General features: G+C 41.0%; 1 protein-coding gene across 4 annotated transcripts in view; it reads right to left on the bottom strand.

The window, feature by feature from the left end:
- The window catches only part of FCHSD2 (FCH and double SH3 domains 2), a 316194-nt gene that overhangs the window by 240628 nt on the left and 59359 nt on the right, over positions 1–16207 (bottom strand). For all 4 annotated transcript variants that reach the window (XM_074980103.1, XM_074980193.1, XM_074980270.1 and 1 more), the window contains exon 3: positions 206–251. In XM_074980103.1, coding sequence (XP_074836204.1) covers positions 206–251 — 46 coding nt within the window. The remainder of the gene's footprint in view (positions 1–205; positions 252–16207) is intronic.

Raw genomic sequence — 16207 nt, 5'->3', positions numbered from 1 at the left:
GCAAGATACGGACTAGAAATTGTTCAGCATAGCTAGGGAGATCTGATCCAACTTGTAAAGAGAGTTATTTTGTATTTCTTGATGCACAGAAGCCAGCTAATTCAAAAAATGTTAAGGGAGATTTCCTAATCAGTTAATGTACGCAGAACAAAGGCTTAGATAACAAAGGCTTAGATAATAAAGGCAAATTTATCCTAAGACTTACCTGTGCATACTCTCTCTCAATTGCAGCTTTCTTCTGACTGAATGTCCTACAAAACAAAAGGGGGTGAGAAGTCCATTAACACATGAAGTAGTATACTACTATACATGCAATAATTAAATGGAGATTTTATATAACTTCAGTTCAAATGCAGCCACCAGGCAGCCTTTATAGCCAAGAGAAGAACTAAACCAGTGGTCTCCAACCTTTTTGAGCACCAGATCACTCTTTGAATTTAAGTACTATCCAGGATCTACCACCCCTGCCATAGACAATCCATATGCAGAACATATTTTGTTATACGCACCAATATGGATGTTACATGCTGCATATTATCTACACATTGGTGCACATAACAAAATTCATTCCTCACATGAACAAAAAATTAGAGGGAACACTGGTGGGGAGGGAGACATCCTGACATAAACACTCGTCTCTTCTGCCTTGCCCACCCTGGGCAGCAAATATGAGGCTCCTAGGGACAACTCCAAGGCAGAGCGCAGGAGCAGTATGGCAGTGGGGGGGGGAAGGGCAGCTGAAGCACCAGCACTTGATAACCTCCGGGCAAAACAAATGTAAGACATGGGTGATAACCAAAGATACAAAGAGAGGAACACTGGTGTTTGACAGTTGTTGTGATAGAAAGATCCAGAGACTAGGATGGATGCAGACAGTCACCAGTGAGGAATTATATAGTAAGATACAGCCAAAAGAGAACCTCCTGCAGAAAAAGTTACACAATGCAAATTACAGCAGAATGAACAACAAATGAAAAACCAAGACCATGGTATTCAGCATAATAGACAGTTCAAATAAGGGAGAGGCAGACTCCACAGAGAATGGGTAAATGATACAATACAGTGATGAGGAGCTAGTCTACAGAAACTAAGCCACTCCACACTGGACAGGGAAAGATGGAAAGAAATAGTGAGAGGCATCAGACTGAGCCCATGGTTATTGATGACGATGATGATGGCCAAACTACTCAGGATCACTTGTCATAGGCTCCATGATCTACTAGCAGATCTCTGTTTCACAACTGTGTATTAACTGCGTAGCAACCACATACATGTGGACACTGCAGATTAAGAGATCTTTCCCTGAAGCTTCATTTACTTCAATAAAGTCTCTTCAGCTTTACACTAGTTTATCAGAGAACAAAACTTAGCCTTTACACATATAAACATTTTTTAGGGGGATCATCCCACCCTTATTGCATCTGAACATACAAGATTAATTGTTCTAGACATAGAATCATAGAATGTTAGGACTGGAAGGGACCTTGAGAGGTCATTGTGTCCAGCCCCCTGCCCTCCTGTCAGGACCAAGTGCTGTCTAGACCACCCTTGACAGACACTTGTCTAACCTGCTCTTCCACAACCTCCCTAGGCAATTTATTGCAGTATTTGACCACCCTGACAGTTACAAACTTTCTTCTAATGTCCAAACTAAACCTACCTTGCTGCAGTTTAAGCCCATTGCTTCTTGTTCTAGCCTCAGAGGCCAAGAAGAACAAGTTTTCTCCCTCCTCCTTATGACACCCTTTTAGATACCTGAAAACTGCTATCATGTCCCCCCTCAATCTTCTCTTTTCCCCAAACTAAAAAAGCCCAATTCTTTCAGCTTTTCTTCCTAAGTCATGTTCTCTAGACCTTTGATCATTCTTGTTGCTCTTTTCTGGACCCTTCCCAATTTCCCCACTTCTTTCTTGGAATGCAGCACACAGAAGTGGACACAATACTCCAACTGGGGCCTAACCAGCACAGAGTAGAGCGGAAGAATGACTTCTCGTGTCTTGTTCACAACACACCTATTAAAGCATCCCAGCATCATGTTTGCTTTTTTTGCAACAGCATCACACTGTTGACTCATATTTAACTTGTGGTTGACTATAACCCCTAGATCTCTTTCTGCCATAGTCCCTCCTAGACAGTCACTTCCCATTCTGTATGTGTAAAACTGATTGTTCCTTCCTAAATGGAGCACTTTGCATTTGTCTTTATTAAACTTCATCCTGTTTCCTTCAGACCATTTCTCCAATTTGTCCAGATCATTTTGAATTTTGACCCAAACCTCCAAAGCAGTTGCAACCCCTCCTAGCTTGGTATCATCTGCAAACTTAATAAGTGTACTGTCATTGATGAAGATATTGTACAGAACCGGTCCCAATACATGGGATTCATCTCAATTTCATGAACCGTCTTCACTCAAGAATGCCTCAAGTTAGCAATTGGTTTAGTTGCATCAGTATGTAAACACCTACCTCAATTAGTTTAAACACCTACATGGCCTTCTACACTTAAAGTCAGTAGTGGTGCTGCTATCCCAAATGCTTGCCACAGATTACTGAACTGAGGCTAGTCACAAGCATAAGTGAATGCCAAATATTGGTTTTACAGGTGGGCAAAGAAGAAAAAACGGGAGAAGCATCAGTATATTTCATTTTAAATTTGATAAATTATCCCATGGTATACACCAAGGCATGGTGGGCCAAATTCCAATCTTTGGGCATCAGTATGAATCTGGAATAATTACAAACCCTTCAAATGAGTTGTGCCAAGTTTACACCATTGTAGCAGCAGAATTTCGCTCTGTCAATTTATTTAACCATGTTTTTGGCAAAAACAGGATTTGCAAAGCTTTCAATGCACTCTTGAATTCCACAGCACAGGTCCAAGTTTGAAGCAATCTTGTAAACTAAAAGCAGATTACGTTACCACATTACATCTATGAACAGTACATCTAGGAGAACCCTCATCAGATTTAGAATTACCTAAGTGTGTCAAGACTGCTAGTAGTGCTCTGGTAGTTTAAGAAATTTTCTTTTACCACAAGCAGCCAAGCAATAAGATTTTCCTTGGTCTGCATTTCCAGATACTTAACAACATGCTTTTCTACTAAGATTAATAATATACTAAACACAAGCACCTGATCTGAAATCTATTTAAATTAAATTGATTAAACAATTATTACATGGACAAGCTAGAAGCTAATGTAAATACAGCAGACGCTTGTTTGCAGTAACACCATGTAAGAGCCACCCTTGCTTATGAGCAACATCTCCCCTGGGAACATTTCCTTACTGTGAGTTGTCAACACTCTCCACAACAGCAAGGCCACTTAAGAGCAACCTAGCAAAAGAGTACTGATATGTTGCTACTAATGAACATCTACTGTATCCTATATCATATAAAATTTAAATTAGAATGTAAAAAAAGAATAAGCACTAAGGGTGATTTCTAGTCTTACCCAATCGTCCATTATGTCCACAGAACACACGAAGAGGTTCCACATTTCAAATAAGATGTGCAACAGAGATCCTGACCAATTGTAAGTCATTAAAGATTCCCAAGTAACTCTTTTCAAGAGTAAGGATATTAGCTCTGAGGGCTTGGCCATATCCCAGCTCTGATTATCACATCCTGTCAACCTAAATTTCCCTGGCTGTTTCTTCTGCATAAGAGACTCCATTCAGAAGTAGGTGAAATGATTCCTGCATACATTTGTTTATGTTCCTTCTGAAAAAAAGATGTTTCATAATATATGTAAGCTTTTGCAAAAGGTGATACTGGACCAAGGTACTTCAGTAATTTTCTTCTCTAAGCTCAAATTTCCAATAGGGAGCATATCTAAAAACTGCAGTGGTCTTCAGGAGGTGCCAATGACATCAATAACCCTACACAGGAACTGCTGAAATCTATGAACATTTAACAGGCAGCAGAAATAAGCTACTGTTTTTTAAGCCGTCATAAATATAGTGTACAAGCTTCAATGGCAAGACCAATAATACACAATTACTAGTTTTTACTCAAGCAGCCTCATTTGAAAGTGTATAGTCAAACTTAGACACAAACAAGGATATATGTGCTATAATTCATTCCACACCGAAACCCATCTTGTGGAATTAAATACAAAGGTATTTTTGAACTAAGTTTGTATAGTATAGTGAGAAACACTGAACTCAGTTTTCACATGAAGAGTTGGTATTCCCTAGTTTGCTGAAGAAAAGGGTTTGTACGGTAGCAAACAAATACACAAGAAACGTTTAAAAGTAATTTTAGATTTTTTTTTATGCCCTGAATATCTGATTCTAAAATATTTAAATACTAAATTTTATATTATTAGAGTTCAATTTACAGAGTGATCACATTTTCGGGGTTGTTTTGCATTTCAGTGAGTGGGTGTGTTCTCAAATTTCTCAAGAGCAAAGATCTGCTAGGAAAAAAAACAAAAAGACTGACAAAGTATTTGATAAATTACCATCTGGACAAATCTGACAATTCCCATATATACACTAGTATAATGTCAATGGTTTTATTTCTAAACCTAGCCTTTACAGAAGGTGGAATTTTATGTATACTTACATGTGGTGAGAGACTGTTTAGTACACTTGTACCTCTTTTGTCTGGGACTCCCTGAGCTAGACCATGGATATTGCTGAACCAGAGAGTCCCAGTGACTGGGAGGGGGGCCAACCGGGAGCCCACAAGCAGAGGGGCTGGCAGACAGGAGCACACCTGTGCCACGAGTGGAAGCAGGCAGGCAGCTGGGGGCCAGTGGCCAGGAGTCCAGCTTAGGCCAGGAGCACAGCCCAGTTACCAGGGCCAGCAGTCGAGTCAGCGGCTGGGAAAGGAGCGTGGGGAGCTGGGAGCCAGCAGCCAGGAGGGGCATTAGTCTCCTTGGTCCAACAAATTCCCTCATTTGGGACCCTGTCCTGATGGTGCAGGATCAGGAAGTTCCAAATGTATTATGTTAATAATACCTATTTCAGCATTGTTTTCTTTAATTATTTTTCTCAAACTAGACTCTGCAAAAAGTCTTTTGTGTGGGTTATGTAAAAACTGTCTGCATTTACAATTATTACTTTTTATGCATAGGTCTAACTAGAGGTTTTTGTGCAGGAAACCCTATGGGAGCCCGGAAACAAGTGCCAAGCTGTTTCTCCCTCTGGATTCCTGGGCTCTGGGGTGGAGGAGGGGAGATAGATGTCTGGGCAAAGAAGAGCCCAACTCTGGACTCTTGGGGGCAGTTTTCTGGGCTGGCGGGGCCCTGCGGTTGCCCTCCAGGAAGGAGATGGTTTAGGTATATTGATTGGGGGGTTGCAGGTGGGCTCTGGGGTGGGGCATGTGACACCCTGGCACCCCAATATTTACTTGTCATGTAACCAGAATATGTTTTGTACAAAGTATATCTTGTGAGGGAGCATTCTGAAGTCTTGATCAGCTAAGCATTAATATAGATCATTGGCTTGTATGTGTCCTTCCTTTTATATGAAATTATGAAGACTGAGGAACTGTGTGACCCAGGAAGATATCAAAGGGGCACAATGACATCATAGGGAGACCTACTCTCCCTACAACAGAAAACCTGGAAACACCTGAAGAAGCAAAAAATGAATTGTGGGTAATGATGGTCCCAGACCGCAAGGATTTTTAGCCTTTGTACGAAAACGTGAGGCAACCATGGCAACTTGTGCCTTAAGAGTCCATCAGCCTGTTTATCACTCAGGTTGAGAATTTGCTAATGTGTATCCTACCTAGTGTGCTAAGCTCAGTTTTGTGGGCTTAGTTTACTTGCTAATTTGTTTTGATCCATTTGCTAATCCCTTATAATCACTAAAAATTTACCTTTTGTAGTTAATAAAATTATTTCTTGTTTATAACTCTACCCAGTTTGCACAATTCATAGGGAGTTGGAAAGGAGAGATGCACAATGCACACCTCTCTTTACAATGAGGAAAACGGTGATTTTTTTTTAATGAGCTTGCACTGTGCAGATCTTTTTATACAGGGAAAAACAGTATTATTTTGTGTTTGTCCCTCAAAAGGGGTGTGCATTTGAGGGCTGTGAGAATCTTCTTACACAGAACTGATTTCAGCCTGTGCCTGCAGCTTGGTGTAGCCTTACCTACATGTGTTCTAAAAAAGACCAGAGAGCCTAATTCAGCAAAACGGGCAGAGGGAACGCAGGCTCGTGAAGCAGGAGAGGCTTAGTGAAACTCCAACACATGTGGTGGCATCTAGAGAGTTAACTCATCACAGGAGGTGTCTGGGGTTTTTGGCCCCCAAGCTAGGCTCTGGGTGGTCAGAGACATAAGAAGTGGGTTCTAATACGGGGTTTCTTTAACTCCTCCTGCAGGAGTTTTTGTGCTTCTGTATTGTTGCAGATACACAGTAAGGCTCCCACATTTGCAAACTTAACACTCGTAAATTCAATTATTTGCGAGCAGCCACTTGAGGCTGCCGCTTCTTGGGGCTGAGAGCGCCAGTGGCTGCCACTTCCCTGAGCCCCAGGTCAGGAGCACTGGCAGCCACTGCTTCCCCATGGCTCTGAGCAACACCACCGCCCCCCGTATTCAGGAAAATCAACATTTACAAGGGTTCTGAACATGGAATCCTCGCAAATGCTGAGACCCTACTATACAGTAAACTCTTGTTTAACTGATATTTGATTAAGCAGAACACTCGAATAACCGACATGACTCACAGCTGGGTAGATCCGGTCAGCAGACACCGGGCGGGAGCACAGAGAAGCAGCATCAGGATTGGGGTTTGTACAGAGAGTGAGAGCAATACCCCTGGGGCGGGGAGCAGCTCACTCATTGCTGACACATGTCCCTCTGAGCAGCATCTTAGTGAGGCCACCAGAAGCAGCAGCATCAAGGCTGGGGGTTTGCACACAGAGAGGGAGAGCAGCTCTCCATCCCTGGGGAAGGGGGCCAGTCCTCTCCGTGCTGCCCTGCATCCTTGCATGTTGCTCTGAGTGCAGCCAGAGGATCCTCTGCTTTCCCACCCAGCGTGGGTACTCTTTACTATCCAGAATATTTTATTACCCCACAACCTCCTCGTCCTGTGGATGCCAGATACCAAAGAGTTTACTGTACTTGCTGACATGTATTTTGAAATAAATTCCTAAAATAACTGGAGCTGGCAAGGATTATGTGATGTTATTTTGACAAACAGAATTTGCAGAATTTTCAGTATTTTGGCACAGAATGCCCCTGGGAGTAACAAGTATAGATCTGTGCTCATTCTGTAATGGACACAAAGAGCCAAAATTTCTACATTTCCACCCAAAAAGTGATTTGTGTGTGACTGAGTAATTGACAAAGCAAGAGGAGAGAGGGCAATTACTACTGTCCTTGCTACGCACCGTCCAAAACATACTCCTTTCCTTCTGGGCTCTACCTTTCCCATACCTACCTGATGTTACCACAGCAAATCTGGTGACTGAGCTATGTAACTTTGTTCTCACCCACAATTATTTTCAATCTGGGGACAACCTATACCTCCAGGTTAGCAGCACTGCTAAGGGCACCCGCATAGCCCCACAGTATACTAACATTTTTATGGTTGACTTAGAACAACGTTCCCTCAGCTCATCTCTTATCACCCCTACTTTTCTTATGCCCCATCAATGATATCCATCATTTGGACCCACGGTAGAGACACTCTGGAAGAATTCCACAGAGATTTTAATAACCTACACCCTATCATCACTCTCAACCTTGACCATTCCACACAAGAGACCCATTTTCTGGACACCACAGTACAAATCATTGATGGCTAGATCAGTACCACTCTCTACCAGAAACCAACTGACTGCTACAATTACTTAACATGCCTCCAGCTTCCATCCAGAACACACCACACAAACCATCGTTTATAGTCAAGCCCTTAGATACAATCACATCTGCTCCAATCCTACTGACAGAGACCAAAATCTTCAAGATATCTACCAAGCAGTCATAAAACTTAATTACTGACAGGGAGAAGTAAATAAATAAACAAATAAATAAATAAATAGAGAAGGCCAGTCGAATACCCAGAAACCAGCTACTTCAAGATAGGCCCAAGTACATCAATAGCAGAACACCACTTGTCATTACCTATAGCCCCCAACTCAAACCCCTACAGTGCATCATCAAAAACCTACAACCTATACTAGAGCATGATGCTACACTCTGAAAGTCCTAGGTGAGAGGCCTGTTCTTTCCTACAGACAACCTCCTAACCTAATGAAAATTTTCACTAGTAATCACAGGCCATACCACAGTAATACTAATCCTGGAAGTTTCCCTTGCAACAAACCCCATTGCCAGCTTTGTCCACATATTTATTCTGAAGATACCATCACTGGACCTACCCACATTAATTACAAGATCAGGAACTCATTCTTCTATTCCTCAATCAATGTTATATATGCCATCATGTGCCAGCAATTCCCCTCTACTATGTACATTGGACAAACTCGGCAAACACTTCATCAAAGAATGAATGGGCACAGCACAGACATTAGAAATCTTAATACACATAAACCTGTCAGTGAGCATTTCAGTGGAGTGGGCCATTCTGTCAAAGACCTGGGAATATGCCTTCTGCAACAAAGAGACTTTAACAGCAGGTTACAAAGGGAAACGTGTAAAATGGAACTCATGCTCAAATTTGATACATTAACACTTGGTCTCAACAGAGATAGCAATTATTTCACCCATTACAAGGAATGAGTCCCCTCCTTTGGTATTCGCAATGATCTCAGGCAAGACTATCAGTATCTCTCCCCCTCACCTCCCACCCTTCAGTTTCATGTACCTGATTTGTCAGGTGTTTTTTTTTTTTGGACCTCCGTACTGTATAACTGTCAGTCTGTCCTGGAAATGCTACCACTCTGAAGAAGTGAGTAGGTCTGAACCACGAAAGCTCATCACCTAATAAATTATTTTGTTAGCCTTTAAAGTGCTATATTACTATTTTGTTTTGTTAGAATACACACTAACATGATGGCTACCTCTCTGTTATTACACTGACCATTTGTAAACTTCTCACACTTCTGAAACTTTTCCTTTACTTAAAAAACACTGTACAAAAATATACGAAAATAGGGAGAGTTGTTTTTATTTTATTTTACCTGTAACTGGATATTTTGCCCTCCTGATAACACTTAAATATACCCTAAATATTAAAACAAATCTTTCTTTTGATATTTTTAATATTGGACTCCACCTCAATGGTAACAACCATCTAAAACAATAACTACTCTCCTAGTGCAATGCTAGTAGATATATGGCTTTATTTGCAAAATCTGAGTAACATCTCATACTTGAAAGTCCAGTTCCAGAAATGTGAAGAAGTTCCTCACATCACAGAAGTTTAAAAAATGGCGTTATATTGTATTAAGATTTATTTTTCATTTTTGTTGCAGATCAAACTAAGAATTAAGCAAGGAGCTGAATCAGTGGAAAATATTCTGTCAAGAAGTCTCTCCAGAGTTCTTACTTCCCACACAAGAAAGGTGAAAGAAAAACATTTATAAGGTGGCTTTAAAATTATATTGATGCAACAACATAACCAGAGTATCAGTCAAGCCAGCAAACCTCCTCTCATGTTACAATCAAACTGACTATATTCTAAGGCTCCGAATCTATAATAAATATGGAATAGTTCATATTTTGAAATGGTTAGGCTGTATCAAACAGACTTTGAAGGCATACCGTAATTGCCAGTCCACATGATCACTTAATAAATGAGGATGCATTTCTTTCAAAGATTGCACAGTGAAAAAGCTGAAGCAGCTAACCTGTTCTTAAGTTTCTCCAATGATTAAGATTTTACAACCATGCTAGGCAATTTATTCTAGTAATTAAGCACCCTGAGAGTTAAGAATTTTTTTGTAATACCCTTCTTGATGCAATTTAAGCCCAATGCTTCTTGTCCTATCACCAGATGCAAACAAGAATAATTTTTCTCCCTCCTCCTTGTAACAAAATTTTAGGTACTTGAAAGCTAACATGTCCCCTCACAGCCTTCTCTTTTTTCCAAACTAAACAAACCTAATTATTTTAATCTTCTCTTATAGGTCATATTTTCAAGATCTTTAATAATTTTAGTTGCTCTTCTCTGGGCCTTTTCCTATTTCTCCACATCTTTCCTAAAATATGGTGCCCAGAACTGGACACAGTACTCCAGATGAGGCCTAATCAGTGCAGAGTACAGCAGAAGAATTACTTCCCATTATTTGCTCACAACTCTACTGTTAATGAACCCCAAAATTAGTTTGCCATTTTTTACAACAATATCACACTGTTGACTCATACTCAGATTGTGGTCCACTATGACCCCTAGATCCTTTTCTGCAGTACAGTAGGTTTGCAACATTCACATGGGTTCAGTGTTGAGAACTCTCGCAACGGTTGTTATTCTCTTCCAGCCTGTGTGTGTGTGTACCATTAATAAGTACTATCTGTGAATGGTTATCCAACCAGTTACTCACCCAACCTGACAGCGGCCCCCATCTAGGCTGCATTTCCCTAGTTTACCGATGAGGTCATGTGATAAAGTACCAACTGTAACAAATGCTTTACTAAAAGTCCAGGTATACCATGTCCACTGCTTCCCCTTTATCCACAAGGCTTGTTACACTATCAGAAACTGCTCTCAGGTTGGTTTGACATGATTTGTTCCTGACAAATCCATGCTATCACCTTATTATCTTCCAGATGTTTGCAGATGGAATCCTTAATTATTTGCTCGATTATCTTTCCTTGCACTAAAGGTAAGATGATTGGTCTGTAATTTCGTGGGTTGTCCTTACCTCCTTTTTTTTATAGATGAGCACTGTATTTGCCATTTTCCAGCTTTCTGGAACCTCTCCCAACTTTCATGACTTTTCAAAAATAATAGCTAGTGGCTCAGACACCTGCTCTATCAGCTCCTTGAATATTGTAGGATGCATTTCATCAGGCACCGGAGACTGTAAGACATCTAACTTTTCTAAGTAATCTTTAACTTTTTCTTTCTCTATTTTAATTTTTTGACCTACCCCATTTCCACTAGCATTCACTATGAAAATAAAAAAGCAGTCCAGTAGCACTTTAAAGACTAATAAAATAATTTATTAGGTGATTAGCTTTCGTAGGACAGACCCACTTCTTCAGATCACAGCCATACCAGAACATACTGAATATTTAAGGCACAGAGAACCAAAAATAGTAATCAAGGTTGACAAATCAGAAAAATATTACCAAGGTGAGCAAATCAGAGAGCAGAGGGACAGAAGGTGTGGGGGGAGAGTCAAGAATTAGATTAAGCCAAGTATGCAAAAGAGCCCCTATAATGAACTAAAAAATTCCCATCCCGGTTCAAACCATGTCTTAATTTTGTTTTCATGGTATATAGACGAGCACAGCTTTCTCTCTGTTAGCATTCACTATGTTAGGCATCCAGTCTTCATTAAACAATGGGCCTGTACTGTCCTTGGTCTTCCTCTTGCTTCTAATATACTTGTAGAATGTTTTCTTGTTTCCCTTCATGTCTCAAACTAGACTGAGCTCATTTTATGCTTTCATCTTTCTAATTTTGCCCCTACATTCTGGTGCTAGTTTATATTTCTCCTTTGAAATTTGACCTAGTTTCCATATTTTATACACTTGTTTTTTTGACTTTTAGGTCATTAAAGATCTCCTGGTTAAATCAAGCTGGTCTCTAGCCATACTTCCTATCCTTCCTCTGCAAACGAATGGGTTGCTTTGGTACCCTTAGTAATGTCTTTTTGAAAAACTGCCAACTGTCTTCAACTGTTTTTCCCTCATACTCTTGCTTTCCATGGAACCTTACCCATGAGCTCTCTGAGCTTACTAAAGTCTGCCTTCCTGAAGTCCATGGTCTTTATTTTGCTGTTCTCTCTTCTACCACTCCTTAGAACCATGAACTTGATCATTTCACAATCTTTTCCACCGAAGCTGCCTGCCACTTTCAAATTCTCAACCAGTTCCTCCCTTTTGTTAAAATCAAATGTAAAATAGCTCCCTCCCCCTGACCCCGGTAGCTTTCTCCACCTTCTGAAATAAAAAATTGTCTTCAATGCATTCCAAGAACTTACTGGATAATCTATGCCCTGCTGCGTTCTTCTGCCAACAGATGTCTGGCAGAAGTAATCCCATCACCACCAACTTCTGTGCTTTGGATGATTTTGTTAATTGCTTGAAAAAAGCCTCATCCACCTCTTCTTCCTGGTTAGGTGGTCTGTAATAGACCCCCTACCATGACATCACCCCTCCTCTTTACCCCTTTTAGCCTTACCAAAAGACTCTCAACAAGTCTGTCTCCTTTGTCCATCTCAACCTCAGTCCAAGTATACACATTTTAGTATACAAGGCAATACCTTCTGCTTTTTTCCCCTGCCTATCCTTCCTGACCAAACTGTATCCTTCTATACCAACATTCCAATCATGCGTATTACTCCACCAAGTCTCTGTGATACCAACTATGCCACACTTGTGTTTATTTACTAGCATTTCAGGTTGTTCCTGCTTATGTCCCATATTTCTTGCATTTGTATACAGACAACTAAGATAATGATTTGATTTGACTGACTCCCAAGTTCTGCCTTGGCCCTCGCTGATATCTGCTGTTATAGCCCACGCTACCTCCACTTTCTGACCCATCTCTGAGGTCACCATGGTTTTCACTTACCTGTGGGCTTTAATATAACTGTCAACAAATTAGCATTCTGTGAGTGAGCAAAACAAATACAGCTTAGTCATATCTATAGTACAGAGCCTTAGCCAGCTTAACCGCCAACACAGCTATGTTGCCATTGCCCTCTAGCACAGATGCAGCATAACCAAGAAGCAGACAACATACTGTCAGCATCTGTACTAGGGTTTCTGCCATCGTTCCTGTGCTGGCTAAGAGATGTGATTTTTTTCAGAGTCATAGCTGACATATCTGTGTAAGCCAAACTTTATAGTGTAAACCAGGCCCTGCAACTCTAATAGAACAGAAGGGGTTAGAAGTTACAGCAAGTAAAACAACTACCGGGAGGATGTAAGTGAGAAGAGAGGCCTGCTCTTTCCATTCCTCACCATGTAAATTATACTCAGTTTGTACAGTAACTCCTTTTCTGGACAGTTTACCACCATACATGAAATTTTTTCATTTATGATATGCCTACATCCCCTCTGACTGCATGATATAACTGCAATACTGCTCTCACTGCATGATACAACCTGTGTTGCACAATCATGTAAACACAAGGTCAATATGTAATTTTATTAACACTTACTGAAACACAAGTGTGCTAAACATTTCACAAAAACCACCCGGCATTACTGAATGTTATCCAAGATACCCCACAACAGCTGGCACTAGTAAGAAGCAGCACCGATATCAGTCCAAATACTGAAGCAAATAACACTCACCAAAGGATGGACCAGCAGTACTTCCAACAACATCCTGATATGATTGAAAAAGAGACATATGCCCTCCTCTGGATCCAAGATGTTGCTATGTAGAAAGAGTAGATCCACCACTGCTCTTATTACCATTGAACGTCTGTTTACTTCTTTTTTTCCTGGGGGTTTCTTGCCTTCACAATTTGTCTGTCTTTCATTTTGCAGAGGCAAAAGGATGAAGCTGATGTCATTTTTTTCTCTCCTGCTCACGTACGCCTCTTCCACAGGTAATTGCAGTTAATGAAAAGACCCCCTCCCACCCCGCAATTGATTTCCACAAAGATTATACTGGACCCCTATTTGGGGAAAAACTATGCAGCAGGAACAATTTGGCCAGTTATTTTCCACAGATGGTGGAAGGCAGAAGAGACACAAAGCAAAGACAGGTAAACAGGAATAGAAGTTCTGTTTTGATTTTTGTTTTATTTTGTTTTAAGAAATTTCCAAGGAACCTACAGACTGGACTTAAAGCTTTAAAATTATTCAGAGATGATGCTTTTTGGCATTGTTTGGTAGATCATGAAGGTTCGTATAAATTAAACTTGACACATCTGGCCTGCACATCCTATTTTCATTACTTCTCTGATTCAGATTCACAAATTATCCTTGCTGCTACCTATTTTGAAATGTAAAGCAAGGGTAACAAATTCAATATAGTATTATTCTGGTATAAGTTTTTAGATGGTTACTGTAAGGAAACAGAACAAAGCCACACAAAAAAAACAAACAAAAAAAAAAAAACCCAGTCCCATAAGAAATATTTCAAAAGGAACCAGATGAGCAATCAACTGAAGTATAAAAGGAAATCCAGAAAAATTAAAGGTTACTAGCAGTGGCAATATTATGCCATATTTTCTCTTACTTATTGCAAAATTAAATGGATGGACACTGGCACAAGATCCTTTGCTCACTGTGATCATGACACTGATCAATAACACAGTGGTGATAATTTTACTTGGCCATCAAAAACCCACCGACGGCAAACATACAAGCAGAATTTTGCAAGGATACTCTTGTCTTATACTATCAAAACAAAAAAGCAGTCCAGCAGCACTTTAAAGACTAACAAACTAACACGTCTATCTCTCTGTTACTAGTCTTATACTGCTAGAGAATGGTCATTTACATTTATTTTGTGGCTACACTTCAAGTTTCCCATTGTTTCACTACGTATCAATCCAACTCCATATTGAACAAACTATTATGAAAAAAATGTATTACATTTCTAGACGTTAATTTAATGTTTCTTTACAGCTTTATATATACCTGCAGGTTGAATCTCTAGTCCGGCACGCTCTTGTCCAGCAATATCTGTGGTCCATCATGAATTTAGTTAACTGCTTGTCCACTTCCCATGGGGTATGGCCAAGTTTCTTGTGGTCTCAGAGTTTGCTTACACACACCAGCCTTGGCTTTCAGTGTTCTGTGCCTAATTTACTCCTACATGTCTTCTCAGAGCCCAGTAAGCAGTGGAAGTGTTCGTAATGCCGCTAAAACAATATTGACATCCCATGGTTCAGCAAATTCCCTTGTCTGGAACCAGACAGGTCACGAGAACACCAGACTAGAGAGGTACAAACTGCACTGGCACAACGATAGCAAAGGTGTCATCAAGACACACAGCACAAATGTCTCAGACAGGCCAAGAGGTCAGAAGCCAAAAAAAAAAAAAAAGTTTACAGGTGTGGTGGGTGAAGCTCAGCTGGAGAAGGCAAGCTCCCACCCTGTTCCTAGTCACTGTCCCCCCACCCCCACCAGTTCCATCCAATCAGAGTGGCAGGGAAAAAAAGATTCTCCACGCAGGGCTACACTGCTGTTCCACCAGCTGGGGCAGCAATGGTAGCTCATGGAGCCTGAAGCCACCTCTTATCACCACCAGGCAGAGCCCATGGACTAGATCCATTCACAGCCTGCCTGTCTCCAGCCCACGAGGCTCAGAGCCCCACACTGCCAATCTCACAGTGGGTCAGATACTGGGGAGGGAAGCCTTGACTTTCAAGGGCTGATCCAGGCATGCCACAGACCAGATCCAGGCCAGGAGATTCGCACTCCTGTTTTAAGCTCTTCTCTTCATCTAAAAATGATAGACTGAATTGCATTTCTAACTGCCTAAATTGCTTTATTTTAATATGACTGGTTTCAGATGCGGGCGGATGTGACCATAGGCTTCCCAGCTTATGGTGGTACCTGCTGCTTAGCTAAAGGCCTTAGGTTAAGAACAAAGCCTCAAATCATCAGTGAGAGAAACAACCATACACAGCCAGACTGTGGTTTTGACTCAGTTATTTATAGGGGTATAAAAACAAAGTGATAAAAATACCTAAATTCTTAACAGATCGGCCTTTACAGTCAGGCCTGAATATCTATATCCTAAAATAGACCAGTGGTTCTCAACCAGGGACATACGTATCCCGGGGGTATGGCGCAGATCTTCTGGGGACACAGGAACCCATCCAGATTTCTGCCTAATTTTACAACAGGTTACATAAAAAGCAATAACAAAGTCCTAAAATTTCATTCAATTATTTGTTTTTACCACTCCATATGCTATTCACAAAGAACGGGCAAAATATGGCCCATTGGCTGGATCCAGCCCCAGCCAACATGCCTACCTGGCCCATCCGGCTGATTAGCAGAGCACATGTTCTTATAGCATGTGTACACCCGCTCCTCCCACCATCCTGCAATATCCTGCAGCTCAGCTGCTCCCAGGCCCCTCCTGCTAGCCATGCAGGGTGTGCAAGGGAGGACCACAAGAGGGGTGTGTTTATGTT

This window comes from Carettochelys insculpta, chromosome 1, assembly GCF_033958435.1.
Source record: "Carettochelys insculpta isolate YL-2023 chromosome 1, ASM3395843v1, whole genome shotgun sequence".
Classification (NCBI taxonomy): domain Eukaryota; kingdom Metazoa; phylum Chordata; order Testudines; family Carettochelyidae; genus Carettochelys; species Carettochelys insculpta.
Note: the sequence above shows the minus strand (reverse complement) of the source record. Positions and strands in the feature narration are given on the sequence as shown.